The 21,536-nt window shown below is 34.4% G+C and overlaps 1 protein-coding gene across 1 annotated transcript; it reads right to left on the bottom strand.

Moving 5' to 3' along the window:
* Positions 1 to 1,315: 1,315 nt before the first annotated feature.
* On the bottom strand, positions 1,316 to 21,436 carry RIOK2 (RIO kinase 2). Its single transcript, XM_019727922.3, has 10 exons — positions 20,879 to 21,436; positions 18,011 to 18,149; positions 17,145 to 17,261; positions 15,029 to 15,204; positions 12,608 to 12,696; positions 10,534 to 10,725; positions 8,352 to 8,444; positions 7,048 to 7,572; positions 5,530 to 5,626; positions 1,316 to 1,590 (listed from the first exon to the last, which is right to left on the bottom strand). The coding sequence occupies exons 1-10, from the start codon at positions 20,942 to 20,944 to the stop codon at positions 1,426 to 1,428; spliced, it is 1,659 nt and encodes a 552-aa protein (XP_019583481.1). The 5' UTR covers positions 20,945 to 21,436; the 3' UTR covers positions 1,316 to 1,425.
* Between the last annotated feature and the right edge of the window lie 100 nt (positions 21,437 to 21,536).

The following is a 21,536-nucleotide window of genomic DNA, read 5'->3' on the forward strand; positions in this document are numbered from 1 at the left end:
TTGACACTCTGAATATAAGAAAATGTATTCCAAAATAAACATTTTGTGGTTCTATTTAACTGTTTTGAATATTATTTTGTTGTTAAAATGCTTTATGGTAGACAGATTATAAAAAAATAAGTGAATCTGAAGACATAACTAAAATTCAAAGCTATATACTTTCAAAATTAGTATAAGTCAATGTTCAAGGGAATTGGAGTTAACATTTTCTTGCATTTATATTATTAAAGTGAATTTATTGAAAGGTCTTGCAAATAGACAGTAAAATTAATTATGAAAAGGTTAAAGGGAATCACCTGTCTTTATCAATCTTGGAAAATAATTTGGTTATTTCCTCTGGTAGATCATAAATACAGATACAAGTAATTAAAGGACATCCTATCTGGTAACTGTGGTGACATTGCCATCTAGTGGTCATTTTCTGCTGCAGCAGTCCCTCTTCTGGCATTCTGGGCGATGCTGAACAGGTACATAATAAGCACCCATATTTACATCTCACTGGATTACAGTCTTTGAGGGAGGAACTGAGTCTTGCATATTTTCCTTCTTTCCTTCACTCAGTATTTGTTAACGTTGAACTGAAAACATGTTCTGGACCCATCCAGCTAAAAATAGAACAAACTTTTCTACTCCTCCCTTTACCTCCCCACACCCCACTCTTCTATTTCCACTCAGGACTGCATAAAAACCGGCAACTGTAAACATCATGGTGGGTCTATCTCAAGTTTCTGTTCCCATGACCACATTAACAATTTAAATAGCAGAAAATAAAATTATGCATTACTGGCTTATTCTTAATGGAGAATAAAAAACTAAATGGCAGTGAATTCTTTCAGTAGTTAAATAAAATCAACCATATTAAGCAGAATTTCAAAAAGATAAACATCATTAAAATTATAATTCTAATAGCTACACTTTACTGAATGTTTATAAAGTGCTAGGCATTATTCTAAGTACTTTCTGTGTATTGCCGCAGGTAGTCCTCAAAACAACCTGACAAAAGTAGTTATAAATCCAATTTTAACATTAAAACCGATGTGGTAAAGGACAGAAAGAGGGAGAGAGAAATACGGCTTGCCTAAGGTTGTTTTCACTAGCAAGTAGAAAAGCTGGGTTTTGAAATCAAGCAATCACCGGTTTTTGGTAGAGAACAAAATAACAACAAAAACAATATTTAGATTTTAAAAATATGCCTAATAAAAATTATTGTGAAAAACAGATTTCATCTGATGTACCAGGTATCAAAATTACTTGTAAAATTGGATTGCTTTAGAATTACTACAATTATTCTTTAAGAAACAGGCACTGAGTCAAATTCATACATGAGAGAGGGTTTATTTATCTGTCTTGGTCCAAAAAAGACTAAAGGTGGCTTAAAAAGGGATCATGGCAACTTTCTGAAAAATATTCAAGATCTTAAATATATTAATCTTCCCAAAAGCTAGCTGCTTCCAAGCTTGACTTAATATTTTGCATGTTTTCTCTTCGTTGCTTGGTAAATATATTTGCTTCTCCTTTTTGCAATCGACGTCTGATAGTTGATTTTTGCTGTTTTGTCAACTGACGTTTCACTTTCTGCTTCACCACTTCCTGGAAAGATTTCACGAATTAGTATCACTTATAATTGACTATTTTGATAAGGAGTAAACATTCAATAAAACAAAGGTTTACATTGCTAATATCTTTCAAATTTCTGTTAAGAGCCTGAATTTTAATATTCCAAATACTAACAGTCTATACAAACCAACAAAATAAAGCATTAAATTGTTATAAAATAGGAGAAATAACATTCCTAACAGAAATACAGATTATAGCAAAAGTAGTGAAATAGTCACAATTCTTTGACAACCAAACCACCCTAGTGCCACCTAGTGTCTATCAGGGAAACCTAAGAAAAAACAACAAAAAAAACCCCTCAAAATCAAAAAAATCAAAACAAACAACATAAAAACTGCTTGTTCCTCTGCTTTCTAGGTAAAAGGGGGCATGTTAATGTAGTGGACAATTATGTTTGAAAGCATTCGCTACTGGTAAAAATATATCCACAATATATCCTTCATAACTTCAGGTGTAGGAATGACCTGATGGCAGCAGTTATGCATGGAAAAGTCTTCCTACAGTTTTGGGAGACGTAGAATGCTTTCTCATAGTTAATGACCGTAAATTCAAATTATTTCTCATTAGTTAGGACGCAGGCTGCCAGTCTCACATGACTACCAAGATGATTAAAAAATAAGAATATTCCATTTTCAGTAACCCTTTCTTTCTCTGAAGCACTATAGCCTGTTATTTAATTATATATAACCTTGTGCCATCCAACTTGTCTCCTAAAAAAAGAAGACAAACATTGCAAGGGTTGTAGCATGAGTCTTTTCTTAATATGCCCCACCCTACACGAGCCACAAAGATGCATTTATTAAAAATACGTCAAGTTAAAAAAATTAAAGAATTATGGATCTGAGAAGTAAAAATGGGCTAGAAGAACTAGTCTGCCTAACACACTGTTTCCTGAATTGCATATGTATAATATAAAACTTGGGATGAGATAAGTTAAATGCAAACTGGATTATTTTACCTAGTTAGCAGACTATATTCAATTAACAGGCTTTAACAAGTTATCCCTCTACTTTGGTCTAATGATTGTTAGTGGGGAAAAAGGTAAGAAAAGATAGGGGGAAACAGTGAAAGAATCAGAACTCAAGTTCTGCAGAGGATGATACACTATGAGATGCAGTTCCTCAAACCTAGGAAGGCTGGCGACTTAGAAGGACCTGGTATAGCCAAAGTTTCAGAACTGAAAGGAGGGTTGACTCAAAGTTTAAAATAAGACTGGCCTCCAGCACCCATCCCAATCCCAAGAAGCCAGGCAACTATCATAGTCTCCCACCCCATCAGGAGACCAGAATCCTGGAGACAGCATCTCCTTAACTACAACAAAGACAATAGAGCAATACCTTGAAAATGCTTAAGGAAAATTATTTCCAAACCAAACTCTGTAAACTCCCAATCAAGTGTGAGGAAAGGATAAAGATACTCTTAGTAATAAAAAGTCTCCCCAAAATTCACTCAAATAAAATCCTGGAATCTATAATGCCAATAAAGGAGTAAAGTAGGTAAGAAAAGTAGATGGAACTAGGACAGACACCCAACAAATAGGTGAAAAGTTCCAGGAAAACAACAGTAGAGGGTATACCAAGTTTAAACTAGAGGAATTCAGAGGGCCCTCCAGAATATTTCCAAGAAAAATAATATCAATTTCTTTTCCAAATATTCTGCTTGAATTTCCCCTTGGCTCTTCACTTCAATGAGACCTTAAGATAATCGTATCAAGCAGCTAAAGAAAATAAGGAGATAATGGATGATTATGCATGTACCTTTCCCTAATCCAGGACAATTTATAAATCCTGCAATGTAATTTTCTTCATGGTAACAAAAGTGGAAGAAAAACCCCATTTAGTTTGTTTTTTAAATGATGAAATATGAAACAAAATACTTGTGTATTATCTCAGGGAAATGAAAATCACGTATATTGTTGTTTGTTGTTTTTGATGGTGGCTACATACATATTAAAGTGAAATATACCTTAATTTTATAATTTAATTCTGTTACATATTAGAAAGAACAGGGTTCATAAATAGTAACTTTGCCAATACTAAAAAACTATTTTGAGAAGGAAAACATCTTACAATTATAATTTCAAAGAACACAAGAGAAAATCTTTTACCTTTGCACAGACCTCAAAACAACAATCATCAAAATAATGGAGATAACAAAATAAAAGTTTATTTTCTCCTGACCTTTTTAACAAATACAATGTGACCTCAGGGAAAATAGTGTGACCAAAATTCCAAAAGAAGATAGTTAAGATGACAATTTGTTTCCAATAGTTAGAGGGAAACCTTTTTGATAAAGCTAGGGTAAAGAAATCTTTTTTCTCCTTAGAAATCAAATTTGTATTTTATAATGCAATTCATTATAGGTCTGACCCATTATAAACTTTTAAGTTCCTGCTGTTAGCAGTAAGGGAAATGTGATAATGTCAAGACCTACAGATAATGTCAGTGCCACATTTATATATGGCACTATATAAATTTATGCTCTTCTTTATATAAAGAGCATAAATTAAAAACTTAGAAAGTAGCATGAATTAGTAATCTCACTTTTCTTTATATGCAATTGCCAATGTTATACCACTGTAATAAGATACAAAAGCGCTTATGCTTTGCATCTGAGAAATCAAAGAAAGGAGGGTAAATCTCAGTAAGTATAGAAAATAGCAAAGCCAAGAGTAAACAGGAAACCATAAAGTGTGAGACAGTCTTAATAAAAACAGGTGGTAATACTTAAAAGGATATTTTCATTTTTTAATATAAATAGATGTTTCAAAGATTACATAGATTTAAATTTTATGTCCAGAAAACCAGTAAATTACGAAGCCGTCAGAAAAGAGTATACAAAAATCAATACATTTCTAGAATTTTGGTCTGACAAGCTCTAAATGTTTCTATTATCAAGTAAAAGTGTGCTGTATGATTTACTACTACAGTGTGCTATGTTATAAAATCTAGTACTGTTATTTTTAGCTTGTTTTTAATAATTCGGATTTAATTTTGTAAATATTCGATATTGCCCACCACAGGACATACATTTTATCTGACAATATATCTGAACTTGAAAATGGAAAATTCAGGAAACAAACAAATTCTTTTCTTTTGAATTAATTTAATACATAATTTTATTTTCTTCTTTCTACCTTCTGAACTGATTTTCTTTTTTTGCTCATTTTATCACTAAAAACTGGTTTCGATGGTATTCAACATACCTTTAAGCAGAAGGAAAAAAAAAATCCAATATACCTATTATGTAATTTTATCTATCTCCTTAAAATCTGCAAAAAAACAAAAAATAAATGAATTCTTCCACTTGGGGTAGCTCAGAGGGAAGGCTGATAGGCAGATAAGCTCCTCAGGAGGAGCTAGAAGATTTGTGCTCATTATCCTGGCCAGACAATGTCCCTCGTGAAATTCTTTTGGACATTGCTAAATGTCCAACAAACGCTTGAGATACCAAAAATTTAAAAACTACCTATTTTTGTCTTTTGAAATTTAAGAACAAACAAACTAGTGAAGCTAGAGCATCTTCATTTCAGCCATGGTGCTGTCACTAGCTGGGTAACATTGAGCAAAGTCATGTAACCTATCTATCTGGGCCTCAATTTCCTCATTGTTAAAATTCAGGGACTAAACCATATTAACCAAGAATCAACCAAGTGCCACTTGGATCTAAATTTCTATGATTTTATCCTTCATATTCAAGCTAACTTACATGCTGAAAGCTCTGATCATTTCAGCTAAAAGTGAATTCTCCTATATTACTAACTTTGTACTTTGTTACGATTTTGTTCTATTAACATGAGGTCCAAATGGCTGAGACTGTCTTGTATCTCATGTAATCCTCAGTGCCTCAGCTCAGGAATCTGTCCACAGTCGTGACCTAATAAACATTTGTAAATGTTGAATGAATACTTACCGGAGGAATTGTTGAACAGCTTAAAACACTACCCACAGAAGTAATACTCAGAGTTCTTGTTCTATATTGATTAATATCTTCCGTATTTTCTTCATCTCTAAAATTAAAAATCACAATCTAGTTAATTTTTATAGTAATTATGCTTATTTATATCATTCCTTACATAATAAAATTAAAACATAAAATAACTCAGAAATATTACATTTAAAAGTTCTGTGAAGGTAAAACTACCCACAATTAAGCCAACTATATTAACAATTTTCATTTTTTCAGCTTTCTGATTGTTACTATTGAAATTTCAAAATGATAGAATGTTTTGGGCCACAAAAATCTGTTATCACTTAGCCACAATTCATGTCTTTTTCCCTTTTCTTTCACGAGACTATACACAAATCTGCCTCTTACATGTGTAGGACATTTTCTTGCCATCTTCCCAAACAAAAGTAGATGTAATGGAAAGAGACAGAAAAAACTGCAATGATAGAAACTGTCTAATTTGTTTCACACATTGCTCAAAGTTTTAATGTATAAGAAACTCAAATGATATTAACTCTTAGCAGTCAATATTTTTCAGCAGTATGTTATCTTACATTTCTACTTTGAAAAACAAAAATTTTGCCCAACACGTGTTTAGAGTGTGAGAACAAATTATTCTGTGCTTAGAAAACTGTTTAACTTATGTAGATTTTCTTCTATTAGTCAAAATCCTAAGCCACTGCCACTGTTGATTTTAATTTAATTTTTCGTTTATTACTCAAGTGGTAGTAGCCCTGAGTCTCAAGATATGGTTATATGGAAAAGAAAAAAAAAAATTCTTGTGTGTTTTGCTTCACAATAAAATGCTAACCATAAAGGCTAACCATAGGATGTAGACCTAAATATGTACTGAGAAATGCCTAATAAATATACTGATTTAATTTTGTCTTATTGCTATTTTGAAATAAATAAAACTATTTCATTAAACTATAGTTCTTTGATTCTGGGTAAACTATCCCAAATCTAAAAATTAAATTTTAGCTCTTTTGCTAATCTATGGCTAGTTAATATTTGCAAGACAAACAATTCTTAAAAGAAAAATAACATTATGTAATTTTACATAAACAAATAAGAAGGTTCAAAGTACCAGAGGAAATTCACTGTAAGTAGATCCTTTATGAAGAAAGCACATTTACTGCAGATTTATTGGCCTATACATAAATTAAACATACATTAGATATATAACTACGAACAATTCATCCATCTAAAATGTGATCAATTTATCAAGAGACCTGTATTAAATTAACCAACTTGTATTTCAAGGCAGACTGCTTAAAATCGAATCAATATGCTGTAGATAATTGGAATTTTAACAACAAAAGGGTTATTTTCTTTCTTTTTACACATAATGGCACAGAATACAACTCTTACATCTTTGAAAAAAAATACTCCTTTACCAGAATGGAAGAAAGCACAGGTCTCCAGATTAAAGACAAAAATCAATCAACAGAAATCTATACCTAAGATGCCTGAATTCTGTACCTGAAAGGCCTGAATTCTTTGTTGAATGACGACAAGGCAATGAGATGAGGGCATTCACCTTCATCCTCTTCAGAGCCTGTGGGAATTCCTCCTTGACATGTCTTACCATCTTGCCTCGTGTCATTTTCAGTTTTGTTTTTCTCCTCCGAAAACTCAGTTACAGACTTGTTTTCAACAACCTGCCCTTTTATTTCTTCTAAAGCTTGATTGAATCCAGTCATTTCAAAAGTGTGTGCATCAGCACTCTCCTCTGACAAATTGTTTGCCTTTATTTCTTCAAGGTCTCCAGATGAGCTGCAACAGCAGTGAACTGATTCATCTACAGAGTTTCGTTCACTTTGATTTTCTGACCTATAAACCTTTGCTTTTTCTGGTACCTCTTCGTCAGAAAATGAGAGTTCAGATCCCTCCTCTGTTTCAGTATATGTATCATCTGGACCTACTGGATGAAGCAGTTCATCATCTGCCTGCATCTCCTTTGTGTAGCCACTGGCAGACACCTCTACATCAAGAGAGTCCTCCCTCCTACGAAACAAAAGAACATCAAGCACTCAGAAAGAAAAAAAAACATCTGACATGGATAAATACTTATGATTCTGATAAATTGTAATTCTCATGTGAGTTTAATAGCTCGTGTATTTGAAAGATTTTTCTTTGCCTGAAATGTAATACTTAAATTACTTACGTATACAAATGTAAAAGATATATGCTGGTTGTCATTTACGAATAAAGTAATGACTATGGAAAGCAATAGATATTAGTAGAAAGGTTACAGAAACTTTAGTTGACATTTACTGACTTAATAAGTTAACTTTCAAAGCAGGTAAAGAGTTCTTCTTTTAAATTATGTCAATCATCCCAAATCAGAAAATAATTATCTTAACTAAATGTATAAAATAAATGAGAAAATATGGCTTTGAAAATGTACTAATTTGTACATATAATTAGGTTCCATGAATCAAAAATAGCTCCTGTTCTGAATAAAGGAAAATCACAAATTCTGATTAATACTTGACTTGATTCCTTACAAATAGGTTATTCACAGAGCATCTTACATTGAATAAAAGTTCTTGACTTTATAAGAAACTAGGTATGTTCCTCCCTCAAACTCAGTAACATTGTCTTAATGGATCCAAAGCAGGTATTTTTTAGTTTTTCATTTACATACTACACAACAATGATACTCAACAATGTGTGAAAGGTCACTATTTGGATAATTTTTAGATGAAAGTGTTAACTTTTAGAACTAAATAAATCAAGCATTTAACAGAGTTCTATCATTTTAAGCAATGCAGAGTACAAACCTGATATCATTAAAGGTTGGATAAAGCTCACTTTCATAGCTGAATCGTTTCATGAAGAAATCTCTAATGCATTTAACATCTCTGTCAAAATACCTGCAAAAGCAAGAATCATTTTTGATATAACCTTTGTTGCTCATTTTCCCCTTATTAGCCAATGACAATATCCTTATTATCTGTTACACTTCTACTCCTTACACGAAAGAGAAAAGGATGTTACTTAAAAAGAAACCAGTTGACAGTGTATTTGGAACACTAAAACGAAAAGGAGAGTAACGAGTAATATAACCTGTCAAAGGCACATAATTCCTATTTAGAAAACGGAAATGTAACACATACTAAGAGAAAATGAATATGAATCCCAGAAAAGTAGGGGGCAGGTTTCCACTCTTTCTCTTTCTTCTCCAGTCTGGTTATACTTCCTCTGAGCTACACCCACTAGAACTGGGTCAACTGGGAAAGCTGAAGATAAAAACAGTAATGACATGTAAGAAAAAGTTTGACTACTGAATTATGTTTATGTGCCTTTATTACCCATTAGCTGATCTGCAATAACATCCAAAAGGAATAAATAATGCTGTGGCTTATAATGATCTGAAGACATGTTAACCTGTACTGACAGTGGAAGGACCTCTGAATATCAGGGTCTCTTTTAGGTCCCCACAAAGCAACAACAACAGATTCATTCTCTAGGTTTCCAGATATGAATTTTAACTAAATTATTATTTTAGAGAAGGATGAAATAGGAAGGCAATGCCACTATTCTATGCTCTTAGGGCACCCTGGGAAAAACCTCAATAAATTATTTTAAAATTATGTTTTTATATATGCCTATGTCTCACCTACTGCACAATAACTTCGAAAGCAGAAATAGACATTATTTGTATCTTAATCTCTAGTGCTTATTAGCACAACTCATTTACCACAGTACTTGCCCATAAAAGTTCAAGTTAAATCAGTGTCTTCAAGAATAATGCAGCCTTAACTTGGAATGTCATAATCTGTTATCATTTCTGTCTCTAATTCTGGTGGTTCCTAGATGCTCCTTCATTGTTTGACTATGGTACTGCATTTAATAAAAATGGTGATTAGTCATTATCTAAAGACATATCAGCTACCGAAGTGCCACGCATTAACCTGTTAGTATTGTTTTGCTGGGAATATTTTTTAAGTTTATTTTTAAACATTTTTTTCTCTAGAATATAGACATTTTCTAATAAAAACCAGGAGGAGGAGCCTCCCTGAACACAAACTGGTTTGAGCTCACACTCTGCTAATACATTATGTAAGTGATAACTGTTATCTTTGCGAAAAAGAAGAAGCTTCTCATATTATAACTTGGAACAGGTAGAAAAAAAATACTTTTGATTATGCTACATTGCATCATGGAGTACAAACAAAAAAGGAAAATACATATCCTGTCATATTTCACAACGTCGCTGGTTTAAGTGGTTAAATAACATGAAGAATAAGATCATCACAGTATATAAAGTGATTCTGCCCTGTGTCAGGGATGAGGTTTTATGTGAATTTTCTAATAATAAAAGCTAAAAATGACATAAGATATAGTACTCGTCTGGCAACTGAAACCAGTCCAGATTCACAACTTTTATTAAGGCCATCAACATTATTGAATTCTGCTTGGTGAAGCCCTTTTGGAGGCAAACATGGAGAAGAAAGAAAAGTGGAAAGGCAGACAGAATGGGTTCCTTTTTCCATGTCCCTACTTCCGAGCAGGTTTTTGTTTTAAAACTTGGGTTTCCACCTGAAAGTCTGTTTGAATAAAGGGTTCCATGGCTAAGAAAATTTGACTTTTGAAAGTCTGTCAGATTATAGGAGTAACTCAAATTGTTCTGATGGTTTATAACAGCAGGCAGTTTCTTCAGGTTTCCAATGTACAGCATAAGCTTAATGAACAGGTTTCAAAAACTGGACCAAAGTGCATCCCCCCCACCCCCCGCTTTAAAATTTAAAATACTGAGGAATAAGGAAGATTCTCTTAAGGGGAAAATCCTACTAGTTTGATATCATTTAATAAACAAAATTTTAGACCATTAACATCAGCCACTTCAAAGCAGTTATTGACCCAAATGACAGTACTAGTAAGTTGACAATAATGAAAGCAAAATGACTGCATCACACATAACACACCCACATTCATAATCAGTTTCAGCATGGTACATACCATTCAGCATTGGGATGAGAAGTTGAAACCATTTGTGGAAAATCAATCATGGTGATGTGGTCATCTTTATCCAAAATGAGATTGAATTCATTGAAATCTCCATGAATTAGCCCATGATTTGCAAGTTTGACAATTAGTTCCATAGCTTCATCATACACTGATGCAGGATCTTCAACGTGGTGTATCTGACATCTGAAAATATTTTAATTATGAAAATAGGTTATTTGTACTCATTTATGATTTTGATGAAAGCATGTATTTCCATTTCCTGATTTCCTAGCAGTTTTCATTCCCAACAGCATACACACAGAACAGCACCCACCGATTAAAAAAAAAAGCCACACCCTGCTGCGATTCTGTATCCTCTCCACTGCCACATTCTTTCTTTGATCTTCTTCACGACTCCTATACATGTGCTTTCTCCAGTTTTTTTCCTCCCACTCTAATGAACCCATAACAAAGAAGCTTTATTCATCCATCTTGTTCCAGTAAAATATTTCGTCAGACTACCAATGACTTCCATGTTGCTAATAAATCCAATGGTCAATTTTTGGTTTTCATCACATTTGGTCTGTCAGTTACCATGAAACACTTCCTTCACTTGACTCTTGATATACCAACTCTTTAGGCTGTCTTCTTTCTATACTGATCTTGCCTCCTTAGTCTTTTTTGCTAGATATCTTTCTTCTCCCTGACCTTTAAATTTTGGAATTCCTCAAAGGTTAATCTTAATCGTTGGGCCTCTTATTTTAAATAATTCTTGGTGATCTTATCCAGGCTCATGGCTTTAAACACCACACATATATACTGACTTCAATCTAGACTTCTCCAAACTCCTAGGCATCTCAAACTTACCATGTCCCAAACTGAACCTCTGATTCTGCTCTTCAGACTGCTCTTCAGTCTTTCCCGTTTTTGTAAATGTCAACTTTATCCCTCCAATTAAGTCAAGGATGTTATCCTTGACTCGCACCTTCCTTCAAATCAATATCCAAGCCCAAACAAATCATGTTGGCTTTTTCTGAAAAACATATCCAGAATCTGACCACTTTTTAACACCTTGACATCTATCACTCTGATCCAAACTACTGTCATCTCTTGACAGGAATATTACAATAATCTCCTAACTTGTCTCCCTAATTCTGGCATGATCTCCTTTTAGTCTACTCTCAATATAGCAGCCAGGGTGATTCTATTAAAATACTAGTCATATCATGTCTCTTCTCAGTTCAAAATCCTCCAATAGCTTCCTATCTCAATGAAAAGTCCTTGTGCTAAACAGTACTACAAAGGCAGGAACACTATAAAAGTATCAAATCAACAAGTTGTATGCCTTACATTTATTTACACGATATCATGTGTCAGATATACTGCAATAAGAAACATTAAAAAGGCCTTGCAATAGCCTAGAAACCCTAAATGATCTGGCCCCTGCTCCCTCTCTGACCTTACCACTTAGTTTCTCCCTTATTCGTTCAGCTCCAGCCACACTGACATACACCCTCACTGTTCCCTGAACATGCAGGCATACTCCCATCCCAGGGCTGATGCACTTGCTATTCTCTCTGCCTGGAATGTTCTCTTAGATGTCTGCATGGTTTTCCCTCACTTCTTTCAGGATTCTGCTCAAAAATCACCTTATCAATGCGACTTTTCCTGACCAGCTCATGTAAAATAGCAGCCTTCTACACACATCTCCGTCCTTCCTGCCCTCTTGCCCCGTTTTATTTTTATCCATAACATTTACTATCTCCTGATATATATTTAGCTATTTACTGCATGTCTCCTTCCACCAGAATGTAAGCTCTGTGAGAGCAGGGACTTTGTTTTGTTTACTGCTGAGCCTGGAAGTGCTTGGCACATACTAGATTAGATTAATATCTGTTAAATGAATCACAGAATATATACTGTTAGGATGAAACTGAATTTTCATTTGCCTTTGAGTCTACTGCTGTATGTTAATTTCTAACTTCCCAAAAGCAATATTCCGTTTAATTAAAAAAAATTATTTTTAAAAACTGAACCTTATAGTTAGTAATTAGGACCCATGGTTTCAAGAGTAATACATACTTACAGAGGATAGCCATTTATGAGTTCCATAACCACTGCATGGCGATTATAATCAATTGGCTTTGGAACTGGAAATTTCCTCTCATACAATGCCTAAAACATAGCAAAACGATTATAAACTAATGAAGAGGTGATTAAGTTTTAGGGAATAAAAGTAAATATATCTACCCACAACCAGAAGTAAAACATACAAGCCTTTACAAAATTACAGTTAACACATGATTATTTATGTATGGCTTATTCACAGCATAGAATGAACTGTACATAAAAACAAAATTTTAAAGCAGTTTACTTATTTTTTTCACTATTCATTTATTGAACATAGTTATTATATACTGTGCTAGGGTTATAAAAATGAGTATGAAAGAGTATCTGCGTTTAGAATATATCCTCTTCTGTTTTGTAAGTTTCTACCATTTATTGGAGTGTGCTTAAAAAAAAATTAAATGGAAATAAACTGTGATTTAGGAAGTACTCTGTCTTCTGGTATATTAGGAAATGAAATATTCCAATAGATTAGGCATTTTAGTTTATAGAACACTGACCTTTTCACAGACTACAATACACAATATAAATTTATCATGACAAACATACACTCTGTAGTAATCTTGAGTCAAATGTTACTTCAGATCATCCATAAATCCATCTTTTCCCTTATGCTTAACTTTTTCTGTCCTATTATTACTTCCTTCAAAATACGAATATGTTATTAATAGATTTATGCTCTCTGCCATTTAGAATGCTACCATTTCTAAGCCTTTATCACTTATACCTGATCACTCCATCACTGGTTCTAGCTCTTGCCACCATACCTAACCTTTATCCTGTGTACCAACAGCAAACTAAGATGCTTGTGTCAACGCTCAATTAAAAAAAGAAAAATGTACAATGGCTATAAATATTGGTTTGAACAACTTTTTCTAGTTTTCAAAACTCTCTTTAATCCAGTTAAGCAGTCCTCGTTTTCCCAATACTCTCTCCAATAAGCACTCTGGAGTGCAATCAGGACAGCCTGTGACTGTCACCTAGACACACAGGGCTCACAATGATATCTACGTCTTTGCCCAAAGTGGCTCCTCAGCAAGTACTCTGTTTTACTGTCTTCTTATAACCAATCATATGTATGCTATGTAACGTTATCCAACTCCGACTCACTTTATTAAACCTCTTTCATCAACTATTCTACTCTACACAAGTTTCTCTAAATGTAACACATATAATTGTTAAACTCTTCTTTGTTTTATTTGTTTTTGTGTTACCGTCATAACTTTAAGACACAGACTGCACTGGTTACTCCTTCGGTATCACCCCTGTATTACACCCTACCCCTGTACTTAATATAGTGGTGGGAACACAGCTGATACTGAATATATACTTATTAACAGGGTTGATTTTAAAAGGCTGTCTACTTCCTACCTTCTTTGCACAGGAAATAAACTACTTCTCATTCCCCAAAGATTGTTTGCTTGGCTTAAGTTTTTTTTTTTTCCAGTGCAAGCTGATTTTGAGCATGCATTGGCACATAATATAGCAAATATTATACAAGCATATAATAACCTCAACTATTGTCACAGTTGTCTAGCCCTTTGGCCAAGCTATAGCTCAATTTTACCTTATTCTCTGTTAGGAAAATATCCATGTATTTAAGAAGCATATTTAAGCACAATCAAGTTCTATTCCTGTACCTTCATATAAGTAGCCCAAGAAAATACCTAATACGGTTTTGGGAATATACGTAATGATTCCTACCAAACTGCCTACTTACTCTGATTGACTATTATAGGATACAACCATTAATTTAAGACCTGAAATTCGTAACATGTATGGTATCAGTATCATTTATACTGTGTTGAGAATTCTTCCCCCGATTACTAAAAATTTAAGCACGTGAATTAAAACAACCTACTTGAAGAACACCAAACAGGAATTCCCAAGAAACAACTGGTCACACACTGGCTGACTTTTAATAATTCAAATTAAAGAAGAATGAAGTCATAACAAATAAATCCTACTGAGAGAGTAATAAAAATGCAATGTCATTTTCTGTTTAATTTAAATACTGAAGATATTTAATTCGATGATTAAAAATATTTAACAAATCTATGTTGAACTTAATTTTAAAGGTAAAAGTTTAAAAACTAATGATTTTTACTCTTTGTAATATACATAAAAATCTGTAAATTGACACTTCTATTATGTGAAATAACAAATACCAGTCAATTTACCTGAGACACTAAGGATTCTACAGATGATAATTATCTAGTGTTTTCAATTACAGACATATATATGTACAGTTTAGATATATATATACACACTTGTGAGGCAATTACATCATTATTTTCGGCTACTCTATCTTGTTAATATTGTAGATTATACATTGCCTTTATACGTTTATAACAATTAAAAATGAAAAAAATTAAAATACCTTCATATAGGCAAATTCTTTCATGGCAGAAAGACGAGATAAATAAAGCCAAGACACGTTATGCCTGTGTTTATGGTAATCACGCTTGTTTTTCAGATTTCGAAAGGAGGTTCTTCCCAGTCTGTGAAGCTTTAATGCAAATTGCTGACCTTCTCCATTTGCAACAATATAAATATCTAGAGCCAAGATTTTAAAAAGACCACTATTATACACTTAATGCCAATAAGTTGAAACAATTCTAATTTTCTAACTTTGTCTGATTTTATTTGTATCAAATTTTATCTTTCCTAATAACCAGGAATACTTACCGTTTAGCAAAATTATTTAATTACAATCCAAAATAAGATGACACATTAATATCTACTACAAAAGAATACAATGAAGCAATGCATCAAGGTTGTTGCTTCCAAAGATACTCAATGCTCAATTTAATTTAGTTGGAAAACATCTAATTATTCCTTAGTGCTCTGCATGTACGAGAAATGATTTAACAATCTCCCTTTGCAACATAAAGTTCAATTCTTTAACTGCTTCAATGAAAAATAATCAGTTGTTAGAATATAATCCTATAATCAGAATGGAACAAATCATCCCATAAGTATTTCAACTATTAAACAAGTTGCTATTTGTAATATTGACATTTAGAATGTCCTAAGTAGTCATGAGAAAGTTTATTACATTTCTATCAAGAAGTAGTCTCTTTCTTTCACTGGTGGGGTTATAAACTGGAGCAAACTTTTTGGAGAAAAATTTGGTAAGATCAAAATTTTAAGTATATGTAACTTTTGCCCTAATAATTGAATGTATTTATAAACTTATTTGCACATTTGCACAGAGATGTCTGTACAAGAGTGTTCACCACATTACTTACAAAAAATACTGGAAGTAACTTAAATGCCCATAACAACTGGGACAGGTAAAATCAATTAGGGAGCATCCATACAATATAATATTCAGCAACTATGAGAAAGCCCTGCTTGCTGATGTGAAATGATATCATAGATGCATCAAGTGGAAAAAATATCAAGGTGCAGAATAGTAAGTACTGTTTGCTTTCACCTGTGATCAAAATGATATGTGAATGTATATACACCTATCCTTAGTACATATTTATATTTACATAGAATATTTTTAGAAAGCTATGTAAGACATCAATAAACTGCATAGCTTTGGAAAGTAATAACAGGAGATTGAGACCTGTATTAGAAGATTTACTTTCAATTGTACTCTCTTTTGTACACAATGAAGTTAACAAGAAAAAAAAAGTTGCTATTTTTTAAATTGAAGAAAATTGGACATAATTAAAAGGAAGCTTATCTCAAAAGATGTTTTATTATCTCATTTTATACATTTTACACACATACACACACACACTACTGTATAGCATGCTTGTATTACTTATTAAATATACACCATAATCTGGATATTAATACAGAAGACATACAAACCATCTGAAGTACATAGCAACCTCCTTTGGAGTAGGCTTCCTAATAATTATTTTACTTCCAACTTTAATTTTGCTTCTTCAGTTTCGATAAGTAATGTAACTATATAAGATAAATTATATAGGATAGAAAGCAGTGTATACTAGGGTGTGGTATAAAGAAAATCATTCCCTGCTCTTCATTTCTACATGTCTTCTACATAGAAAATAAATACATAGATATTTGTTCAATGCTATTTTAGAATGCTTTTTTTCTGTCTTCCACACATACCTAATTTTGCCTTGTTGATCACATTACTGTGAAGAAAACAATGTTTGTGGGTTTTAGATATTCACTATCTTCTAGTACTTCTTTGTGTTACATATTTTTTTACTATTATAAATGTACAATTTATCAGATATAAAATAAGTGCAAATAAAATATTTGGCAAAGATTTCAGTTATTAGAGGAAAACTAATTCTTGGTATACTTAATTTTCAGTGATAGACTTATGACAAAACAATAAGCTACTACACTAAAGACAATTTCATAATCTGTATTGTTTCTAAACAACTTTCCAATTTACTGTTTAGTTGGAAAAAATTTAAAAAATTAAAAGATGAATGCTTTCTCAAAGACAATATAAAACTAAAAGCAAAGAAAAGGTGTTTAATAGTACTGTTAGCACTTACCAGATTCTTTGCCAACACCCATCTGGTTTCCAACAGACTCAACTACCTGTCGAGAAGAAAGTGCTTTCAAAGCTAGGTAATCATAGCCTGCGTTTGTCAACCGATAGCCCTGGACAGCTAGACAAAAACAAGTGAGAAAGACCATATTTTAGTGACACTGTACCACCAAGTCACATCAGTTCACGTCATGAGAATTCAGACACGGGAAGTCTTAGCTGGAAAAAGATTTAGCTGCCCAGATTTACAGGTTTGGCATTTCTTCCTATAATTTGTATTTCTTCTCTAGAACAGGTGTTACTCAAAGTGTGACCCACAGACTGAACATCTGTCTATGTTTGTTACCAGCCTGTGACAAGATACAGAAACTGAAATGAAGTGGTTACATTTAAAAAATTTTTCTATCAATTTGACCAAGTTATTGTATGTCTTCAACTCTAATAAGGAATTTGACTTACATTTTATCAGTTAATTTCATTTTTCTAGTAGATACTTTATTATTTTAAAAGTATGGATCCATGGTAGTTGAAAAAAAGGAACTCAACCCTCAACACAAATGGTTTGAGTAGCACTGCTCTAGAGTCTTGTGGCAGATTCTTTTCCAAAGATGGCACCATCAGTATGTCTATCCTGCTTGCTCTTATGCATCTGGAATTTGCTAAACCCCTATCAGGAGGTGCAGATTATTTTCCACCCTCTTTGATCTGAGTGGGCCCTCTGAGTGCTCTGACCAGTGGTAGAAGTATGTGATGTCAGTTCTAGAGCTAGTGTTTTCCTGATCTGGCAACTTCTCTTTCCTGCCTTTTGGAATGTCTGCCTGGGGGAAGACACTTACATGAAAACTCACAAATGGTACCTCAAATACTTACTTTTGGTACGCTCCCAAGCTATGAGTTTATGTTTCACTAATTCTCTTAAAACTTTATTACAGCCACCATGTTTAAGGCTGGCTATCGAAGCAATCAAACTGCAGGGAACTATTTCATGGTTCTTCATGCCCATTTCAACCTGAAATTAAAGGAATCATTATATAATCGTAATCAACACAGATGATATCTAATCTACAACTGCTGTCTATCAAAACCTTGCTCAGAAATTAACTTCTTCAAACTTCTCTGACCATGCAGTTCCCCAAACAATTCTGAGACATAATTACCACCTTCTCTGGACATACTTTTAATCAGTTTGATATGTAATCACTGATATTCATATTCTAGCTCTTTACTAAATTCTATGCACTTCAAGGTAAGAAATGTGAATGTTTAACCTAGTTACCGACATGTGGTAAATACTAAAATATTTATTGACATCCAAATAGTTATCTTTAAAAACTACATATATTCCAGATATTTATTAAGAAGGTATTTAATGAGAAAGTATCACATGTAAGTCATGTGGAGGATTAAAAAAATGTAAAAATACTCGCTACCCCTGGAAAATCTATTATGTAACTATGAAAATAAGAATGTACACATCTAATTCCATTAGAAGGAAAGAAATGATAAGTGCTAAAAAGAGGTGGCTCAGGGCAGAACAAGAATACTTCTGCCTGAGGAATAAGTTTCAAGGCAGAAGCAACACTTGAGACTGACTTTGAGAGATGCAAGATGATAGAAAAAGCAGACAAGGGAATATTAGGAACAATAAAAAAGACTTGGATATGGCACATACGCAAGAAAGTACAAAGCACAGGAGCAGCTAGTAAGTGTAGTAGTAGCTCAGAGAGGACGGCATGTAGAGTTCATGAAAAGGCGGCTGAAAATGCCTCTGAGTAAGATAAGGAAGGACTTGAAAGTAGACCAATGAGTTTTAGATTTTGTACAGAGGAAAGTAGGAAACGCTTGAAGACGTTTAAGCAAGGGAGATGTATGAATAAAGTTGTTTTAAGGACATTAATCTACCAGGAATATGCAAAGTGGTTTACAGAAGGCAAAACTGGATGTGGTATATCTGGAGAACTAAGATGACAGTCTAGGCCAGAGGAAATAGAAGCCAGAACGAGGAAGAGGTAGCGGTAATGGAAGGAAGGAATTAAATAAAGATCTTCAGACAGTAGTATGAAATTGACATTGGAAGTGAGAGGGTAAAGGGAATGAAGGGAATGAAGAGTCAATGTTAAAATGAAGAGGAAGAGCAGGCTGTAAAATAATAACAGTAATAACAATTATTTTAATGGAGTTTGGGAAAGGAGTGAGGGGGTACACAAAGTTGATGAATTTGATTTGAGCACACTGAGTGTGAAGTGTTGGAAGGTCCTTCAAACGAAGATGTTTAAGGAAAATTGGAAAGACAGATCTATACTCAGGAATGAAGTCATAATCAGTGGGAAAAAAATTGTCAATTATTTGATAGAGGTAAGAGATGAAGCCATGACATGGATGTGCTTTTCAAGCAAGAGACAATAGAAGAGAAAGGAGGGCTGAGGGACAGAATTTGAGGCTAAGTTCACATTGAAAGGTAAGAGCAGCCAAAGTCTGATTATTGACATAGAGGTACCAGAGAAGTAAAGGGAGGAGAGGGTACAAGAAAGGTGGACACTGATACCAAGGCTGGTGAGAGTCAACTAACACTTAAATATTATATTTAATGAGGATGTCATCATTCCTTAGTGAGCTTCAAAAAAGAACTTATATATTGCAGTGAAAGTGTCTTCCGAATTTCATGTTGAATTTGCATCCGTAAGACGAGACCATAAAATCAGTTTTTGTCACCTCCCTGCTTGAAAACATTCAGTGGCTTCCCTATACTTAGAATATATTCCAAATTCTTTTCTAAGCCTGGAAGGCTCTGTAACGTATGAGCTGGCTTTCACCTTTCCCTGTCTCATCTCCAACCATTCAGCCTCTTGCTCATTATGCTCTAGCCACACTGGCCTTTCCATTTGTGAAAAACTGTTCCTGCTTCAGAGCCTCTGCACCGACTACTGCTGTTCCCCTGCCTCCAACTCATTCCAAGGACTTCACAGGGCCAGCTGCTTCTCATTCAGCTCCTATTATCTCCCACTCTTTCTTTTACTTATCAAGTACTTGTTCAGCACCTACCACGTGCCAGGAACTTTTTAAAAAAGGCCTTAAAACTTTGGTTAAAACAGTGAACAGACAAGATTCTTGCACTCAGGTAGTCTGCTGGCTGCCCAATTTGAAAGATAGCACTCGTGCCCCCGCCCCGACTACGCGTGGTTTCTATTCCGTTAGTTTCTTTCATTAACATCTTCATAGTACTTATTGGCTGATGTTATCACTCGTATTTATGGATTCGTTTACTTGATGATCTGTCTTCCTTGTCTGTCTGCACCCATTGAACTCCCTAAAATTGTTACTAAAAACCCGACACATTCTGTGTTGATTGAATGAAACTGAAGGAACGCTATGTGACTAAGTCTGTGAGTGGGGAACTCAATGCTATCAATTCTCCTTAGTAGACTTAACCCCTTTTCAGCTGGTCCGAAGCCCAGGGACAGAAATTGATTCCCGGGCCACAGAGATGCATGTGGCTCTGGAGAAGGGGGCAGAAAGGAAGGAAATAATTAGAAGAGGAGCCTTTGCTGTATTTCGGGTAAGAGAAAAGGTTCCTAACAAAGGCTTTTGAAAAATCTAACTCTCCGATCTTTTCCCCATTCCCACCCTCGGCCGCGTTCCGCTGCCAGAGCGCTCTCTGCTCCCAGCAAACTTCCACTAACAGGAAGAGGACGCGCGGTGGGAAAGGACAAGGGACAGGGCAACAGGCGCACTGCTTACCGCGATCAGGACCCTGAAGTCATCCCGGCTCATGTAGCGCAACTTGGCCACATTCACCTTCCCCATGGCGGGCGGCCCAAGACGGAGCCCAGAAGCCTCCTCCACAACCAGAGAAAACTAGGGACGGTGGCACCCCGGCCTCTCACACGCTTCACAGCCTTAGGGTGCCTGGCGCATGCGCTGCTCCTTACTTCAGGTCCTTGTCAATAAATAGAAGTAGAGTCTCACAGCGCGGGAAAGTAAAGCGTCTTTTGGGCTTATGAAGCACATAGTATGAAAAAGGTAAAGTATTTTTTAAAGTGATTTTTTCCCATGTAGCTCAGTTGGCAGGCTGTAAGTGTTCGCTATAATATGTCATTTTATTTTTCTTATCTGTCAAGACCGTTTGCCTAAAGGACGCTATCTACTTCTGAGAGCAGAGTGGTAACTTTTATAAAGTTTATCCCTAAATAGCAAGTCCTACTTTAGGGAAAATGAACCTGAGCGCGACTTCAGATGATAAAAGCCATTAACGATAAACACTAGTAATCAATGATACAAGCAGTCCTTCTTCTAACTGCGCATGCTCAGGGCGTGGTTAATGAGCACTCTCCTGCGCCTGCTCAGTACTTGGTTTTTAGTTGATCCTTGAGACGCCGGAATGCGCCTGCGCCTGGCA

This window comes from Rhinolophus sinicus, chromosome 3 (assembly GCF_057876585.1).
Source record: "Rhinolophus sinicus isolate RSI-liver-muscle chromosome 3, RSI-T2T, whole genome shotgun sequence".
NCBI lineage: Eukaryota > Metazoa > Chordata > Mammalia > Chiroptera > Rhinolophidae > Rhinolophus > Rhinolophus sinicus.

Excerpts from the sequence above, each read along its gene's own strand:
- RIOK2 (XM_019727922.3), bottom strand. The coding sequence starts at position 20,944 with ATGGGGAAGGTGAATGTGGCCAAGTTGCGCTACATGAGCCGGGATGAC. Across the intron at positions 15,205-17,144 it reads GGGTGTTGGCAAAGAATCTG|ATATTTATATTGTTGCAAAT; the intron begins GTAAGTGCTAAC and ends TCTTGGCTCTAG. Across the intron at positions 12,697-15,028 it reads AAGAATTTGCCTATATGAAG|GCATTGTATGAGAGGAAATT; the intron begins GTATTTTAATTT and ends GCTATGTTTTAG.